Below are 20,663 nucleotides of genomic sequence, written 5' to 3' on the forward strand. Positions count from 1 at the left end.
TTGCTTTCTATGTCACTTTGATATCAACCACCCACCACTAGTGCCTCCTCTATGACTACCAAGGGAAATGTCACGATTGCTACTATTTGTTAACCTGACCCGCCAGATGGTTTGTTACACAGAACAATTTGATAATGCGTCATTGGAGACTGTTTGGAAAAGGGCAGGCACTTTAAAAAAAAATACTTGGCAGGTTATTGGATGAGCTAGAGCTGGCCCGGATGCTTTGACCGTTGCCATGGTATTCAACCTCCCAATTACTATTTGAATGCTTTGTTTATTTATTTATTTTTTTAAAGTATGTAATAACAATGTATAAATCCCAAAAGAGCCCATGAAATAAGGAACATATATTATACTATTAGTTATTCTCAGATGGATATTGCTGTTTGTTCTGTGTAGAGGTGCGTATGTGTGTACAGTAGTGCAGTAGCGGCACTGTCCAAGGCACTGAAATGGGGGAGATGGAGACGGACAGACTGAAGAACATGTCAGCCTGCCGTGTCATGCTGCCCCGTGAAGTTTTGAATTCCTTTGAATATTTTATTATTTTTTCTTACCGAAGCTTAGAAGCCCAAAAAAATGGTTTTCGGGACAGCCCTAGGATAAACTACCTGTCAATCAAACTCTTGCTGAAGCCAGTCGGGAAAAGATCTTTTCCATCGAGAAAAGCCTTCAGTGCCGTTCTTTGCCCTTCTTTCAATGAAGAAATACTTTCCAGTTCTGATATAACTGATGCTATTTCAGCATCTACGCTAACCTCTTCAGGAGCTGCCATCGTTGTTTTAGAACTACAGTAACAATCGCCACTCTGTGCTGTCGTCTCACACACACCTAAGCCACGCCCGTAGCTGCCAGTAGCTCAGCAGTGATCCAGCGATTCTCGCGTGATCCCGTGAGATAGCGAGAATCCAGCTGCCATGCGAAGTACACTATCTGTAGGGTTTTACCCCATTTAAATTGATCTAATTGTAAATGCAAATATCTGATAAATAATGAAAAATAGAGCATCTTCATTTTCTTTACGTGTTGAAACACGTCCAATAGCTTAATGGTAAAGATAGTGTCTAAAGGGTTGAAAGTGACATCAGAACTGACAGTATATGATGGTTTTCATAGCATATATTCAACACGTAGTGCAATATTACCAAACGTCTAAAATATGTCAACAATATTTACACATTATTATATACTTTTTACTGATGGATTCTTTGACTTGAATTGTTTTTTGCAAGTTGTACCAAGATATTCATGAAATGCCATTTTCAGTCTACGTCAACAGCTATTATATAACATGTGGCCGATTTCTAAGGAAACCCCCATGTGGTATTTTAGCCTACGGTCCACAGACCATCAGAATACAAGCCGAATGTTTTAATAAACCAGCGTCCCAGGGTGAGACCCCACACGTACATAGCTTGGGTACAGTCCTAAAACGACATGTAATGAGTACAAGGATGATTAAATGATCTTACAGCAGTTCCCAGAGTGAGACTACATCAACTCTGATTGCATCTTGGCCTGCAAAAGTAGGCGGCTACAGTAAAGACCCTACTGTATAGCGTGTTTCAAAGCATACTCAGCAATCACATATACGCTTTCTATACTTGGAGGAACTGAATCTTTAAATGCATTTCGGTCCTGGAGTGGAAATCGTTTACTCTTGCTCAGAGATGTAGCTGAATAATTACTGAGCTTTAATTAAACATGCTAATGGACACTTAATGGTTGTGCTTGGATTCGGCTGTAAAGTGGGGCATTAAGGAGCCGAGAGATAACGTATGACATATTGACAAAACAGTCAAAAATGACAGAAATGTATGAATATTACACTTACACTTATAAAAAAATAGACTGTAATTTTCTCTGATTGGCTCTACTGTCCTTTTAATTCTACGTAACATATGATAGAAATTAAAATTGCTAGCATTTATAGATATTTGATCATTTCTTTAAATATCAACAGGTCCATCAACATCTATAGCCTAGGGGTATGTTTTCAAACCTTGCCATTGTGAATCACTTTGAAGCATCAATTAAGCATTCAAATGGACAATTAGCTCTGTAAATGTTGTTTAGCCATGCAGAGGAGCTGCAGGCTTTATGTTACTCAGTACACTAATACACAAACGGGCTTCTCCTACGTCCAAGAACACAACCATCCATCCACACACACGTTCACTCTCTGTTCCTCTGAAGTGGTCTACAACAGCCATTTATGACAGCGGGACATTAAAAAACTCTTAATGTTAATACTTAAATATTTAGCCAAACTTCACTGCCAAATTACTTGTCCCCTTAACCCCCCCCCCGTCTCTCTCTGGCTATCTACCTCTCTCTTTGTTGCCTTGTTCTCTATTTCGCTCTGTTGGTTTCCGTCTCCCTCTGTCTTTTAATCTCGTTTCTGGATCTCCTCACTGTTTTTACCGCCTCCCCTCTTCTCTATTTCTCTGATGTTCCTTTGTGATGCTCTTTGCTCATTTCAGCCTCCCTACGCCTGCTTCTCTGCAAACGTGGATATGAATCATTAGCAGATTATTATCAATTCAGAACTTCATCATTTGGGCAGCAGCAGAAGGAGGAGGTTTTTATGAGATGAGTGGCTGACCTGTAACACACACACACGCAAACACAAACACACACACACACACCGGCAGTCTGTCCAGCTAGCTGGCAGCACCTAGAGCCAAACGTCTCCCTCTGAGGTCTCATAGCGATGGCTTATGAACTCAACAAGCCCTGCCAAAGCAGATTTGTTCATTTAGTCTCTCAGAGACAAATTTGGAATTGTTTTCATACAGTGTTTGCCACTAAACTTCACTAACCCTACCCGAGGGCTTTGCCATTATAATTTATTCTCCTGGAGACAAGCAGAATTTAGCAGACCAGAACAACATATGGCTTGCGGGGTGGAATTACAGTCAAAGTAAAATCTAAAAAAAGTGGATTATCATTAAGTGGAACTGTTTATAATAAAGTGGAGATGATGCACATCCTAAGAATGCTAATTAAAGAGTAAATCTGAAGGGGTTAGAGAATAATAAATGCGGTGGAACAGAGCATAATAAAAGTATACTGGAAACAAACAGTCTAAAACTGTAAAAGAGTAAAAATGAAATAATATAATCTGTTATGGTTAACGAGTTTAGAAATAATCAAATGAACACTTTAAAAGAACTGCACGTGTACATTAATATGTGTTTAAGTTTCCTTTCTTTGCCAGTGGTTTGCAAGGTTCTACAAGATATGAAATCAATAGGAGATCCATCAATCAGATTGCAATGTCAGTAGTGGCATGTTGCAGTCGGAAAATTGATCGATCCTCACGGCGCAGTGACGCGGTTGACACACATTTCCCAACTTATAGTGTAGTAATGTTAATAAATACAGTAGATAAACTAAATTCAGGTAATGTATTCATTTTTTTCACTGGCTGGTTTATTGAAATCCACAGGACGCACTGAAATTAAACTATATTTCAAAGAAAAAAAAAACTGTATGAGAATATATTCATGTAGTGTGAGAAGAGATGATATTAATCTGCAGGATTCTTAGGAACCACATGTGAAGGTTTCACAGGTTTCTCATCAGGAGGAACTTTTTCAGGCACCTCAACCCGCCCTTCTGCTAATATGCAAGAACCAACGAGGCCATGGGAATGACTGACAGCTGACAGGAAGTAGCCAATCAATCACAAGCTTGTTAGGAACTCCACTAATTAATCAGCTAACCTATCACACTGACACCCCGCCATTAACATGTTGATTAACCTTTTAAACTAATTAAGATCAATTAAGATCAATTAAACCAATTAAAAGCAAATCTCAAGGGGAGTGGTCGGGTTGTCAGTCAATCAATCAAGAATATCTGAGAGCCAGAAGGAGAGATGTAGATGCTGGATATGGACAAGAAGAGAAGGATCAGCGGAGGAAGAGGGAGAGAAAAATTAAAGGGGAGGGAGAGGGAGGAAAGTTGTGTTGAAGAAAGAGGAAGGGGAAAAGAAGGATGAGGTTTAATAATGATTTAACTTTTGAAAAGGTCCATTATATTGCAGTATATGCTGCATGTGTACATTAAGAATACTTTTTTTTTGGCATTGTGACTTTACTAGATATTTCCCAGTGGAGACTCAAAAGAGAACCACACAGACATCTTCCCATAGTGGTTGTCCTTTAAAAATCAAACACAAGCAACATTTGCAGCGAGGTGTCATCTGGGGTCACATTCAACCTAACAAGCTCGTCATACCCAGATTGGGAAATTATGCCGAGTTAATCTAAAATCATGAACTGAATTAATTGCAGTTTCAATTGCTTAATTGTCTTAATTGACCACAGTCCTGCAAGAGACGCATGTGACCAATACAGTAAAATTTAACTGGGTCATAAAAAAACTTTTTTTCAAATCTAAATATTTAATGAGAGTAATCTCAATGAGCACTAAAGAGGAAAACAGCTGGAATCAATTTGCTGGTTAAAGGGTTGGAACATTTCAATAATACCAGCCATAAAACAATATTTCTACACTGATTTGGCTCTTAGCAATCTCTCCGCTCAATGCAATGATGCTAATTTCTACCTCAATAGCCTGTTTTTCAGACGCTAAATGTTCATGTATTGAAAACCACGATTTGTCGTCTGAAGAAAGATGAATATCAATTCAAAGATGCTTAGAAATGTTTTTCAGTGGCGACTGTGACAGCTGGCAACAGCCCTACGAAAAATAAGCAAATTACCATAATTACTGTCTAAAAGACCCACAGTGTTAAACGGCGTTATGAAAAATACACGTAGAAATAATGCAATAAGAGGAGAGGGAGGGGAGAAGAAAATAGAAACAGAAGCATATTTGAACGTAATCTGTGTTTTGTAAATGCCAACATAACATATCCACATTATCTTTAGTGTTTTTCCTTGACAAACTATTCAAACAGGGCCCGGTTTTGAGGACAGCACATGCTCCCGAGAGGCGGCAGTTTGGATGGGCGCACGCTTTATTTTTCTTGCCTGAGTCTGCTTGGTATTTTGGTAACTTGCTGTGAACTTGAATGTGCTGTGAAGTGAGAGGCGAGGCACAGTAGGGAGTGTGTCAGTAATAATCAAGGGGCACGGTGCAATTTCGGTGTCAAGCATGACCGTGATTTACGCCTGTGCTGCCCGCCAGCCTACTCAGACCGGGTCAATGAGGCGTGGAGGAAGGCACACTGTACTGTTTCCGTGACTTTAGTTTACACTGGTTTAACTTTACAACAATAAACACACGAATAAAACATGTTCCCAATATTTTGATTAAAGTAGAGTTGATTTGTAGACCGTGATTGATGCCGGCCCATAAAAACCCCAACTGATAGTGTATTTCAATCACACCCTGTTTCCATCTGTGCTGCAGGTGCGCAGCAAGCCTCTGGCCATGGAAATATCAAACACAGCTCCATGCCGTGTGCACCTTGTGATGTTGAATGGACTTCATGTACCATGCACCGGCGATTCACAAAAAAGGGGCCAATAGTGTTTAAAAGTACTGAGCAAGAGGTGATCTGAGACTAAAACGGAACATGGGAGGGTATGAAAAACAAGTAAAGTGTGAAATATAAACCCTATCTGTTCCAGCGTGTCTGTGAGGCTGCTCCACACATTCAGCGCTCATTATCGCTGTTGGGAGACGTGAACATTGGCAAATGAACTTCCTAATGTTTCCCACCAGTTAGCGTTTGCGTCAAAAAGAAATCAAACTGTGCGCCTATGAGCGGTTACCCGAGAGAAAGAGTCCAAGAGAGAGAACTAGACAGAGGGGAGATGCAGAAAAGATGGAGACAGTGAGAGAAACTGTAGTAGAGAAGAGACGGGAAGATTGGAGTCAACAAGCGTAATTAAAGGGAGTTAGAGGCAAGTTGATGGGGGGAAAACTGTCAGTTGAAAAGGGAAAAAAAAAGGCAGCAGAGAGAAATAGAAAAACAGAAAGGCAAAAGAGAAAAGAAAATGGCAAAGAAGCTAAAGCAGAACCTTTAAAAGAACCGTCATTAGCAAACACAAAGAGATCTGAGGATACTGTATATACAGAGTTCTGTTTAGCATACATGAACACTCTTTATGCATATATGTGTGCAAGTATGTACATTAAGATGCCTGCCTCTCTGGATGTAATCCCATTTTACCCATCTTACCTTGATAATGTGCGCTGAAACCACGGTAACGGTGGTTGGCATCAGTCACAAAATGCAGTCGGAGCCAGTTCTTGTTGCTAACGACGGGAGAGGGGACATTACTGCCTGACAACCTGAAATAAAGAAAGAAAGGACATTGTAAGAAACTGAAACACACACACACACACACACACACACACACACAAGCTTACAAAACCTGGCCGTTAACCTTTTTTCAACTAATCCTACAATAGGCCCTTGAGGATCAGGCAGAGGAGTGTTGCAAAAATACCTCACTCTGAAGGTCTTAAACTTCAATTAGCTCTTGTAATGATAGAAGTACAGACCATGCACGAGCACACACATGTGTATGAGAACATACCCAATAAAAATACTTAGAAGGAGCAGGAAAAACACATCAAATTGTGCAGCCGTTCAGTAAAAGAACAAAGCCCAAGTCTGTAAAACAAGGTAGTCAAGCTGTAAAAATGTCTCTGCAACAACAGACACTAAAAAAATCAGCCTAAGGTTTAGTTTGCTTCACTTAGATTTCTTTTAGCGCTCTCCGTCTTGCCTGTGTAGTTCCGTGTGTGTCTTTGTGAGTGTAGCTGCTGTCTAGAATGAGGCGAGAACAAAGCCTATTGTGTCTGTAATGACACAGTGAATTACATACAGTGTCAGGACTTCACCGCCCAACGCTGCCAGTCTGTTTCTGCGGCTCCACTGGGAGTAACTGGGGATTATGCTGCATGCTAAAAGGTGCCTCAATTGCTCTTAATGAAGTAGGAAATTGGTATTTCTTATGCATTGTTCTTGCCAAGATTGCCAACTTTGATCACAAACTCAATTCTCATGGTAGTTTCTGAAGCTTCCGTAGGAAGTTGGTGTTATATTGGACCACAGTATACTAATTATTATTATTTCTAACTTCTAACTATTAACCAACTGCTAACAGCTGACGTTAACTAGCTCTCATCCTGCCGATCTCAGCAAGAGAGGTGCCATTGATTTACATTATGATGCATATGATGCAGGCTCCATTCAGTAAAATTGAGTATTAAGCGAAGGTAAATTATATAACATTATCATGATGTGTTCAAATTAGGGCTGTCAAAGTTAATGCGATAATAACGCGTTGACACAAATTTGTTTTAACGCCACTAATTTCTTTAACGCATTAATGCAACATGCGATTTTTAGGTTGTAGCGGGCTCAGTTTTAGAGCTAGAGTGAAGATACTGGCATCATATGAAACTAGAAAACTAGAAAAATAATCCATTGGTAAGAAACCATGTCATACTTTCTTGTTGCAAAGGAGGCTAAATAACGCTCCAAACTTGCACAACATTTTGGCAAAGTAAACCTCTGACCTAAAGATATGTGAATGAAAAATGCATTCTATGGGTACCCACGAGTCTCCCCTTTACAGACATGCCCACTTTATGATAATCACATGCAGTTTGGGGCAAGTCATAGTCAAGTCAGCACACTGACACACTGACAGCTGTTGTTGCTTGTTGGGCTGCAGTTTGCCATGTTATGATTTGAGCATATTTGTTATTCTAAATGCAGTAGCTTTGAGGGTTTCTGGACAATATTTGTCATAGTTTTATGTTGTTAATTGATATCCAATTATAAATATATACATACATTTGCATAAAGCAAGCATATTTGCCCACTCCTCTTGCCAAGATTGCCACTTTTGATCACAAACTCATTTCTCATGTTAGTTTCTAAAGCTTCTGTAGGACGTTTGTGTTGTATTGAACCACAGTATACTAATTTGTATTATTTCTAAATGATCTGTCCACAACTATTAACCTGTTTTGTACCTAATAGACTGTTATATGCAAATACGACAAGGTTTCATACAACTACTGGATCACTTTTAACAATATTAGCCTTATTGCATTGGAAGCGAGCTTATGAGCTGAGGCTTTGATGGTGCACACAGCACTAGCAGATACTAGGACCCAATTTGCAATTCTTTCATCAAGTGGGGAGGATGAGATCCCTTAATTGGCTGAGGAGATGAACAAGGCTCTTGTGGTTGGCAAAGTGAGAGTGTCATTGTTGGCAGCCTCAGAGGAGGTGACTGCTACCCAGTTGACACTTAGAGAATAAAACACCCTTGCTCCTGTATAATTTCAAATATCTGCAGCTGAAATATAGTTTCTGCTGGCAATAATCCTCTTCTATACTGTGCATCAGTCCTTTGATAAATGGTGCTTTCATCCTGTAGCGTCAGCCAACAGGTGCTGTTTCTACTCCCATTACGTTTTTTTTTTCCAATAGTATCACCTTGGCTGTTACATTTGAGACACAGGTATGAGTATGAAATGGACTGCCCTCTCATGTTTGCTTGTCTCCTTCTATAAACCCCTGCTGTTAACCTTCGCAGTCCATTAATATCAACACACACACACGGGCACACAAACTCGTGCTCATACACACACGGATAGTGGCATAATAGTGTATATACACTACCATCCAACACGCGTACCCTCTAATAACAGCGGGATAAAGTGGAGCACAAGAATGCTGAGCAGGTGTTTTAGAAGGTGTGTCTCTCTCTCTCTCTCTCTCTGTGTGTGTGTGTGTTTGCTTGCAAGTGAGCAGAGGGAGGGTCACCTTGTGCCCTAGATCAGTAGGGTTCTCTGATGTCTGCTATTAGTCACACACACACAAGTAAACACACACACACACACAAAGTAGTTTCACAGGCTTAGTGAGACACAAACTACCTGATTTACATATAGCAATGCCAACACAACAATACAATAACACAACTGTGAGTATTGGTGACCAACAAAAATAAAACAGGCACCTATATTATGAGATTTTTTTGGTCATGCACTCTGGAAAAAAGTAACACTGTAATAGCAATATATATATGTTTAAAGTCCCCATGACAGTTTTCATCCTGTGTCTCTGTGTTAATTGTTCATTTACCTGTTAAATGAACAATTAAAAAAGCAGTATAAGAGTATTTTTACATCAAAATCTGATCAAAATCCCTATCTCTTCTCTTCCTGTGAATGGTTTCAAATGTTTGATGATTTACAAAAATTCATCCAATCAAATGAGACTTGAGGCGACTAGCTGGCCAATCGTTTGTGGATCGAATGAATATATGTTCTTTGATCGAAGTAGCTAACAGAGCAATGGAAATGAGGAAGAGAAAGAACCCCCGGTCGCACTCAACCCGGGAACGTTGCAGTTCATATTTGATGTCTTTACCCCTAAGCAATGGTAATTTTCTTTGTCTAAATAGAAAATAGCAGCGAGCACGTCTCCAAATCTTGAACAGTATCGGGTGCCAGGTAGTAGTAAGAACAGAAGAAAACAAATAACCGGCACTCACGGATAAAGTGTCTTTTTTCAGTTTATTCTGGGCAAACAAACAAACACGTTTTGAAACCGGTTATTTGTTTCCTCAATTGTCTTCGTCTGGAACCAAATAATTCATTATACTGTACATAATAAAACACCAGTCACCACCTTGTAGATCATATTCAAGGAGACTATTGAAATTGTATTCAAATTGAACACACAATGGCCAAACAATGCTGGATTAGTCTATTAGCTGGAAGAGAGACCGGACAGTAAATGAGATGGAAGAGGTTCAGATAATAAAGCTGCTGGACAATAATCACTGACATCTGTGTCTCTATGTGGACAAAAGACATTTGAAATTTCCAATGGCAATTCATTCCGCTTATATCTGGACAGAAATGATTACCTCAAACTTGATGTGAATTATAAAAAAAAAATAGAAATAACACAAAAGACAAAAAATAATGTATCCAGAGCATTATCATGTATTATTGCTTGCATGAAGACATGAGGTAGATTTATGGAAAAGACTGCACTAAGAGATATTTTAGATATTATCATTGAATTAAATGACTAATATGGCCACATGACCCCCAAGTATAGATTCCCATTTAAAGTTACGTACGCAGTGTTTCACTTGAGAAGAAATAAAAACAATATAAATGTATATTTAAATTGCTGCAAGTGATGATTTGTTACTATACTTCAGTGTGGTGAATTATTATATACTAACTGCAAAGACTGTAAAGGATTATGAAGCATAAACTAATAGTTATAACGACAGGCATTGGAACAAGAGGAGCACCAACTCTCGAGGGACCTACGACTACCCAAAATAGATTAACCTTCTCCAGAGAAAGAACTCTGAACACTAGCCTCGGCTTCGACCAAATACTGTAGCACTGAAAGGTTGTGTCAAACACTTGGATAACAATGGGAACAAGGTACCAGTGCTTCAGAGAAGGTACATGGTGCCACTTGAGACAGATCTGGCTCCTTCTGTATCTCTCTAATCTTTCTATACTTTATCTTTTCTATGTGTATCTAGCAAGACTGTAATGTGGTCCTATATTATAATCTGATGCGGGCTGAAAAGCAAAGAAACACAGCAGGAGCATTTCATCTTGATACTATTATTTTGCCGGAGTTGTTTGTAGGTCAACCTCTCTGTTCCCCACTTTCTTCTCTACAAACCCCCTTGCTTTCTCCCCTCTCCTCTCTGTCTCTCTCTCACACACAAACATATAATTCATGTTTACAGCTCTCAATTCACTTCCTGCTATGACATCATTACCCAGAGTGCATCATTAGGGGCAGCGTGTGTGCATATTCAATCTGTTCCAATATTAAAACAGGAATTAAATCATAAATCTATACCGAGAGCCAGTTTTGTGTGACGTTAAAATATTAAACTGCATGCTCAGGAAGCACTTAACAACTCCAAGCGGCAGGATGAAGGTAGAAAATCTCTCTTACAGCAGTAGCTGGGAGGTTAGAGAAACAAGCTGGCGACTGAAAAGGTCACCCATCTGGATCCCCAGAGCAGCTGGGAACTCCTCCTGTATAGGTGCCAGGCGAGAAACTACATGAAGGACGAGGATACTGGAAAAAAAAAAAAAGACGAGAGGATGTGCGCTTGGTAACTACTTTTATGGATAATTAAAGCTTAAAATGATGCTTTCAGCAGGAAACCTACTACTTCCAAAAAACATCAGCGCCTGAGCTGCTGAGAAGCTGGTTGATTTTCCCAGTGTGGACAATTTGTAATGCATTATTAAATCATTCATCTATGCTGATGGCTCCTGTCTGTGACTGGTAAGTGTTCTCCCAAGATATCTGCTATAAAGGCACTTCAGAGCTGCCCCGAGGTATTATAGATCTTCTTCAGATGGGCTCTAATAATTTTTTTTTAATACCTTGGTCTGAGAGGGTGTCCTACTTTGTGATTTGGCAGTGACATAGGCGTAAAATAGATTGGGTGAAGCCAGGCTTGTTACTAAGGGCTACTAACACTTTAAAACTTGGAAAAGTGGAAACGCAGTAAAAGAGTTTTCTGAAGATGTCATGGGCCATCAACAAAGCTTGTGGAATAGTGTGTTTGCATGAAATAAAAGACATATTCCTAAAGAAACAAAATGGAAATAAAAGACTGTGAGATGGTCTCTTGATCCTATATTTAAACTGAGCGTCTCTATTATGAAATAAAGAGAATTGGTGTGCTTCTCTGGGGAACCAGAGGAAATTACTTGCTCTGGTTATATTTCCATCTCACACTATTGTAAAAAGCAAAGTGGATCCCAATGCGGTAGTTCCTTCCGGGAGGAAATGTTTCATAATGAATACTCAGAACCGCACAGGAGCCTGTCAGCAATCAACCACCAACAATGTCGTTCTTTGAAATGTGCAAGTAGGTCCAGTGCTTGAAGTGGAACAAAATAAGTGCCTGTTCTCCCTTTATTCACATGTTGGCGTGTGTATCGGACGTTATCAGCAATCATTATTACATTTTATACAAGTCTTTGATGAATACTCGATTCTGATTGGTAAATCACGGCGTTCTACATCCTGTTATTTCTTTATAGCTGATCGTTGCTATTTATAACATACCGTTGCTATGGGTGCAGTTCTGATGTCAGACTCTGGCGGGCCATTTTTGAGTCAAATGATTGATTTCTTAAGTAAGTAGCCGTGTAACAAGCAGGATAATGTACAGCTAGCGGGTCATCGTTGTGAAATAAACCCCTATAGGACGATGCAAGACCCCTCCGCGACCGCAACAATGACCGGCTGGCTGTACATTATCCCTTACCTATTACATTCCTTCTACAGTGAATAAAAGACACTAGAGATATGAGGATAAAAATAGAACCCCAAGACAAATTTAAGGTTTTTGACAACTGAAACTATGCAATTTCACATCATATTGGACCATTATTATAAACTACAGATAATGCTAAAGAAGCTTAAAGACAAACACAAATTAAAAAGTTATGACGAACAGTTCTGAGAACTTATTCTCACCCCAACTCCCCCATGCCATGCCGTGCATCGGCTTGTCCGTAGATATTGTTTTTATGTTCATATGAGGCAGAAACGCTGATGCTGCGCCATATTATGGCAGATATAACCCTGCTATTATAAGACGCCCTAAGAACCTGATATGGAGAGGGTAGAAAAGAATACCGGCAGCTTGTGAGAAGTGCCGGTTCACAAGAAAAAGTCAAAGTACGCTAAAGAGTAAAGTGCAGGTATTGCTCACCGGTGAGTACCGGCCCACTTTGAGCACTGGGGAGGTCACATTACAACTATTGTTCCCAGGTAATTATACCGAAAACTTACGAAGGTCTCCTGTGTTCCATCTTCAACTACAACTACATAAAATAGATACTGTGATGGAGAGTGTGTGACCATTTATGTGTGTGTCTGCAGGAGAGAGAGAATATCAAGTGGAGTGTTGCCAGAGGGAGCAAGAGAACATAATTGATTAAATACACTAGACCAAAAGAGCATCTCTCCCTCTCTCCGTCTCTGTCTACCATCCTCCCATCCATCCTCTGTGCCTCTCTTCCTCCATGGAAATACAAACCCGCTATTCTATCGGCAGTATGGGAATGAGGGAGAGGGAGAGGGAGGAAGTAAAGAAGCATGGGGTGGCAAAGATCGATGGAGGTGTGGTGAGACATGGAGGGAGAGAGAAAGGGAAGCAGCAAAGGGGGGAGGAAGACACACCGAGGCTGACAGAGGTACATTAGTTCTTTTGTTAACTTGTTAATTATTCATTTTAGCATTTAAGCCGACTGTAATCACACAACACAAAAGCAGTGTTACTAGAGAGCAGATTTTAGTGTTAATAAAATATAAACAGCAGATCTTTTCTGCCGTGTTGAACACATAACAGGAAACATTTCATCATCAAATGAAATGCTTTTGTACATATTTCAGAGCTTTGTTTTGGAATTTGCAGCAATTTACTGTGATTGTGTATGTTTACAGAAAACAAAAATAAAGACAAATCAGCAGCAGGATGGGTTTCCAAATGAGGCTCAGTTAATATAGCATTAGATGACATATACTGTAGATTAGACATGTTTTGACAGTATGTTATATCTCAGCTCAATCACAACTGTGACGCACAGAGTGCAATCTGCAGATTGTGATAGCACGTCTCACACATTTAACAACTGCAAATTGCTTGGAAATCACAGTTGTTCACTCAGCCCTAGAATGAATGGAAATTGTAAACAATCTGTTTACTCTATTTGACAACAGAGCGATCCATCTGAGACAAGTAACCTGATGTTTTCTGTTATGTAAGGAGAAAAAACCTTGGGTTTTTCAGCGTTATGCTGTTACTGTGAGTCCAAACAACTGCACAGAAATGTATTTCAAATTAATAGTACCTTTCATCTAGGGCTGTCAATCGATTAAAATGTTTAATCACCATTAATCGCCTGATTGTCCATAGTTAATTGTGATTTATCGCAAATTAATCACACATTCAGAGTTCAAAATGTACCTTAAAGGGAGATTTGTCAAATATTTAATATTCTTATTAACAAGGGAGTGGGCAAATATGCTTGTTTTATGCAAATATATGTATATATTTATTACAGTGAACTTGACTATGACTTGCCCCAAACTGCATGTGATTATGCGCTAAAACAAATTTGCGTTAATGAGTTTTTATTGCTTTAACTTTGACCGCCTCACTTTCATCATAAGATTTATTCCACTTCCTGTTTGGTGCAAAATGCAATTGTATAATCATCAAGGTCTAACGTTTCCGTGCAGGCAGTAACATTGTTTACTGTGGATGTTCTATAGCAGAGGACTTTAATCTCATGAGTGACATCTTGCACAGACAAGACAGATGGACTTGTGGCACTGACAACTTGATATCTGACCCGAGAGAGACAAGGTTAAGAGTCTCCCCCTGCTGTGTAATGAATGGCTGTCCACTAAACATGCAGAATCCTGACATCGGTGGCCATGGGGTTTATAGAAAGCTACACTAGCCGACGCTAACTTTTGTGTGTGCATGTGTGTGGCTATTCATAAGACAGTAGGGGAACGCTACTTAATCAGGCAATCTGTCTTAATAGCCTCCTCTAATTAAGACAGGTGGGAACTGCCACACACACACATATACCCGCAAACACGCACGCACATGCAGAGCGAGAAAATGCTCGTTCACACAGAGAAATGAGCACACGCACATACACACTGCAGGAGTGTTGAGCTGAATGTAGTCGAGCTGGAGCCATCATCAATCAGTATACAGAGGCAGAGAAGTCCTCTCTGCGTGTGTGTCTGTTTGATACATTGTGTGTGTGTATGTATTTGTGCGTGCTGTTTATATGTGTGTGTGTATGCTTGCGTGAGCACGCCTGCTGTGTCACTCTCCATCAATCTCAAGTGGGCAGAGAGTAATCAGTGTTCACAACAGGACCCTGCTCTGTCTCTCCCTCCCCTCCCTTTATCTCATCTAAATTTCTCTCCTCCTCCTCCTCGCTCGCTCGCCTCCTCATAGAGCAGCAAGGTGTTTTTAAACCGGCTTGTTTAAACGGACAGCTGAGGGCTGAAATAAAACATGAGTGGGTGGGCTGTGGACAAAATTGGGTAAACAAATCACATAAAATGAGCAAGTGTCAAAGGCATTAACCTTTGAAGCCATTCAAATGACAAAATCACTTGTGACATACACTTACGCGGCTGGCTTGCATAGTTTGGGTTAGGTAGGTCTCAGTGGGCGACTCCGGGGTCTGAAAAGTGAAGCCAATGAGGAAGTGCCTTAAACTTGCATTCTTTCTAATAGCCAGCAGGGGGCGACTCCTCTGGTTGCAAAAATAAGTCAGATTGTATAGAAGTCTATGAGAAAATGAGCCTACTTCTCACTTGATTTATTACCTCAGTAAACATTGTAAACATGAGTTTATGGTCTCAATCGCTAGTCTTCAATACAGCATGATGTTCATTTCGTAACTTATGGTCCCATTTAGAGTCAAATAGACCATAAAGCAGGGGATGCTTTAGGGCGGTGCTACATTGTCATTGACAGGTTGCCACCACGGCGTTGTCCGGTTTGGGAGTTGTCCGTGTTTTCGTCTTACAACTTTAATCCTTTCACAGTGTGTTTTCAGTTCTTAAAAGTTAATTATAAACTTTTCGGTCGCCTAAAAATGTCTTATTCAGTGTTCGGTTGTACTTAGCTAAAAACAAAACGATGGCGACGGCCAAAATGCCGAACTCGAGGCTTCAAAACGGCAGTCCACAAACCAATGCGTGATGTCACGGTGACTATGTCCCCTTCTTATATACAGTCTATGCTAGGTTTCTTTGCTCCAAATGTTAAATGCAACAGCATACAACCATACCCATACAGTTTGCTTTCAATGCTGTGGCGACAATTTGGGCAAGGCCTTTTAGTCTACGCTGGGTTTTCAGAGTTTGCTGTGGAAGACTGGCCTTCACAGAACCATGACCTCAACCTCAACCCCTTCAAACACCTTTTGGAACGCCCTCGGCAAGCCAGGCTTCATCACCCAGCATCAGTGTCTAACCTCACTAAACTCTCAGTGGGAGCAAATCTCTGCAGCCAGGTTCCATCAATTTGTGGAAAGCCTGAAACCAGACCAGTGGGGCGGTGTTATAGCAGCATATTATTGCTCATGGTTTTGGATTGAGAAGAGTAAGGTTCATGTATGGGTGTAATGTTCGGGTGTCTGTATATATTTTTAGCCATGCACTGTATCTTCAAAGTACATCTGAATAAGCTAAATATCTTAGTGTCATATGGACGGCCCAAAGCATCGACTGTGATGCTGTAAAAAAACATAGCTTCAATAAAACCTAAACTAAATAATATACTGTACTTTCCAAGCTGAAACAGCTGAGTCTTGTTTATTATAGAGGTAAGTACCCGGTATAAAACATTATATACCATCTGTTGGGTAATTTACGCTTCTAGCTTCTTCGACTTCTTGATGTGGTGGAAATCACAGTCCCAGCCAAACTGTGAGATACTGTATTACCTCTAAGAAAGAAAAATCTGATATTGGCTTGTTAACGCCACATTGATAAACCAGATTCAATATCATGTTTTGAAGTGTTACCATGTGGATATCTGTCTACTTGTCTATCTGTCTGAGTAGATGAAATGCAAGGTCTGGACCCAAATTGGTCCATCACTGAATAAAATGTGATTTTGTGATGTTAGGTGAAACTGAATATGTTTTTCAACCAGAGCTGCGTTTTAAATACATGTTTCATTGGTAATAATTATCATTAGGGAATAGTGTTTTTGTTCTGTGTCTAACCTTGTTAGGTATTCAGCCCTTCTTTTAAGAATGATTATGTTCCTTTGACATAAAAAAACACGAAGAACTGGGTCATAAAGCCAGTGAATAATAGAGTTAAAAACTATTACTTCTCTCTATTATTTCCCCCTCTCTCATCTCTCCTTACTCCCCCCATGTCTCCCTCCTCTCCTCCCTTCCCCATACTCTCCCTCTCCAGGGTTTACTCTCCATCACTCTGTCTGTTCACTCCTTTGTTTTAGCTCAGTCTCTTCCCAGAAGCCATGGCAATTCTGGGCGGCTCCCTGCCTCTTCACAAACCCCTCTTTCCCGTGCATGTGTGTGTGTGTGTGTGTGTGTGTGTGTGTGTGTAGCCTGCGGGACAGCACAGTAATCAGAGCAGAGACAGAGAATGGGAGAGAAAGTGGGAGAGAAGGGGGACGGAGACAAGGAGAGGGAGCTGGTGTTATTATTATTACATTACGTTGTATTATAATTTCAGCACCCTAGCCACCGCTACCCGTGGCTGACACTTCAATACACCACACTTTCCAAGCACATACACACAAGTACATACGCAGAAACGCATACAACCCAAAAAAGACGTACATACAGTATGTGTTTATATGCATACACACAGACTGGGTTTAGTGCAGGGAATGACAATGACAACCTGTTTATGACTGTGGAGTTAATTTGCCGTGGCCTGGCCCAACTACATATCATGCTCCGGTGGTGCTCAAACTCTGGCCTGGTCCCTCGGGTTAGGCTTAGCATCACCTGGAAAAGGTTATTTGCCGAGGGAACGGCAAATATCAAATTTCACTGCCCGGCAACAGTGACCTACGACAACGCTGCTCCTGTAGTGATGACATGTGCTCACTGAAATTAATGTCTGACAATATCGTCTATAATAAAAACTATATTTTATAGCCAACAGATTTAAGCTTTACGATAAAAAAGTAAGTTGTGATTTAAAAAACAGAAATAGGTCTTTCTGCTGTGGTACTGGAGACAGACAAACAAAAAAAGCCAACTCTGCAGAGTCCATTCACTGCATATACAACACACATCCCAACTCGTCACATACTGCCGCTTTGTCATGCCCCTTGGCGTCATTTTACCATTAGGCAACAAAACCACTTAGTTAGGTTATGGAAAAAAAAAACATGGTTGGGCTTATTTAAGGACCAGTGTGTAACAATTCTTTTAGCAGAAATGGAATATAATATTATTTTCTTTAACGTATAATCACCCGATGATAAGAATCGTGTTTTCGTTACCTTAGAATGAGCCGTTTATATCTACACAGGGAGCGGGTCCCTTTTCACGGAGTCCGCCATGTTGCTCCGCAATGTTTCGAAAGTAGTCCAGAACGGACGTTAACTTTTCCTGCTTGGGCTGGAATTGATAAAGTTAGTTGCTCCCGTCGCCGCTGCTCTTTCTCTCTTTCTCTTGCTTCACCACTCACGTACACACACACTCTACGCACTGGCTCTGCTCCAAATGACCTACACTACTCTTACAACAACTAGCTTAGGGGAGGGCCATTCCCGTTTTTGCGTCGGCCACCGTAGTTCTCCAACACGCTTGATTGCAATCTCCTCACCTCACCGCTAGACACTGCAAGATCCTACACACTGGACCTTTAAAATAACTACATTTTTAAAGTGAAAATAAAACTGAACGTTGTGAAAACGGAACACGAGCGAACAGCTGATTCTAACGTGAAAGTGAAACTTAACCCACCTGGATGAAAGCCTTGTGTTTGTTGGACCCATCCACCTCCCCTCCCGTCCGCCCGGTGTGTGTGTCTTTACGGTCTTTAAACTATGTCACCACCCTCCTGGCACACTTTCTTGGAGTGTTTACCGTTGCCGTGGATGGGTTTACACTGCAGTTAATTGAACGCCCAGCGTGTTTCATAACGCCGCTAAAGGATGCCTTTTGTGCCAGTATCACACACTGAGGGGCGTGACAAAGCCTCGGTATTTGACACCCGGGGAATGAGAACAGGCTGGCAAATATCAGTCTTTGAGACCTTCACCAAAACATTAAAAGTAAGGAAGTAGTCAAAAGAACAACGGTCATTTTTTTTTTACTCAGAGAAATGTGTTTTGGAGTCTCTGTAAGCCACGGGAAACAGTTTGGATGACAGTTAAAAAATACAAAGATCAAATGCATAAAAGACAATGGAGACTTAGCTCTGTCACGGTGCTCAGCATAAAAAAAGTGCAAAAGTTGAAGATGCCTCAAAGCCCTAGAGTGGAAGTGACCTATTTTGGGTTTCTTATCCTGAGTGAATGTGTATAATGTCGACTTTGTTGACTTTGTTTGCACAAACACAATAATCTAATTATCATACACTAATCTAATTATAAACCTTACTTTGATTCGAGGAGTAATTTGATTAAGCTGTTTACATGCATAGCAGAGGAGGATGCGCCTTTTCCCCTATAGGCAACTAGTAAATTCAGAAACCGCCCTCATAAAATGCAAATGCCTGTCTCCTCGGCTGCCTTTTCAGCTGCTCCGATGTTACTGCAATCTGCAGTTTGTCCAGATTTGAGACCGTTAATGCCAGCTGCGAGACAGACAGTTGCTCTAAAAATTGACACTCTCATATACTGGGCAAGCTGCACAGCTCGGGAGAACTCAGATGGACAGGCTTAGTCGGGGTATGGTGTTTACATCTCTGAACAATCTTCGCATAATGCTATTAATTTCACAGTTCTCCACACATGTTAATCCTAGAGTGAACACTCTCTATATGACCCCAGTTAAAGAAATGGTGGATTAAGTTGTTTACATGGCTTTAATCTCACTGCAGTGGTCACATTTAGCTTTATGTACGGGTAGCAAGCTGTCAGATAAAGTTTATTTGTGCTTGTCTGTGTCAGTCTGTCCTTCTCTGCCTTTCTCCAGCCCTCTCAGTGTCTCTGTCTCTTTCTTTCTACAACCTCTTTCCTCACCCACGAGTCCCCCTGATGGCTTTCTCTTCCTGTGTCTCCCCCACCATTCCTTTTATGCTTCTTTCCACCTCTCTTATCCTGTCAACTCTCATCTCCACCCTCCTTGTCCCTAATTCTGCACCTCTGCTTTCGTCTCCTCCCTACCTCACCTTCTTACCTCTCATCTCCACTTCTTCTCTCCTGGCTCCTCTTGTCACCCCAATTGCCCTTTCTGCTCCTCGGTTCTACCCAGCCCTCTCTTGTCTCTCTTGTCTTCTTCTGCGTGACCTGACACCGCCTCCCTAAAACACCATGACACCTCTCTCGCTCGCCTCTCATTTTGCCTCTTCTCTACTCTCCCTTTCCTCTCCTGTATGTTGGCTCCCACGAATTCAAAAGTGGGTTCCCAAAAGTTTTTAGTAATTTGTTTCAAAGGCTGTCAAAGGTGTGGGTTAATATTGGGGTAAATTTGCTTAGACATGCCTAGACAATAGACTTGTAGACCTAAATTATACCTTGGGCCACCAGAAATTGGATTTAAAAATTGATACCCCCAGAGAAACAGTGTGAAGGTCACTGATATAACCTATAAGCCCTAATGTTGCAAATAGATCCGCAGGCAAATAGCCTGCATCATGAACTTGTTTACTAGCTCTATATGAGAGTCGTCAGGCCTATGACTGCGTCTGCTAATGGATTCTCTGGAGTCCTCCCTGGCTCCGAAAATAAGTGGCTGATGTGATTTGCAGCAGTTCATTTTGGGGGAAAAGAACAAAACAACACTTGGTGTTATCTTACTCTACTGTGATGAAAACAGCCACTAATTCTGATGCAATGCTGGCTACAAAATTGCCGGAGCAGTGAAAAATCATATGTTTATCTAACTCAATAGTAAAATAACGGTCATCAAACTGTTGAAGTTGTTTGTAGTTGTTATAT

General features: G+C 40.7%; 1 protein-coding gene across 8 annotated transcripts in view; it reads right to left on the reverse strand.

The window, feature by feature from the left end:
* csmd3b (CUB and Sushi multiple domains 3b) overlaps positions 1 to 20,663 on the reverse strand; it is a 408,609-nt gene that overhangs the window by 172,354 nt on the left and 215,592 nt on the right. For all 8 annotated transcript variants that reach the window (XM_074614488.1, XM_074614493.1, XM_074614494.1 and 5 more), the window contains one exon: positions 6,164 to 6,276. In XM_074614488.1, coding sequence (XP_074470589.1) covers positions 6,164 to 6,276 — 113 coding nt within the window. The remainder of the gene's footprint in view (positions 1 to 6,163; positions 6,277 to 20,663) is intronic.

This window comes from Sebastes fasciatus, chromosome 17, assembly GCF_043250625.1.
Source record: "Sebastes fasciatus isolate fSebFas1 chromosome 17, fSebFas1.pri, whole genome shotgun sequence".
Classification (NCBI taxonomy): Eukaryota; Metazoa; Chordata; class Actinopteri; order Perciformes; family Sebastidae; genus Sebastes; species Sebastes fasciatus.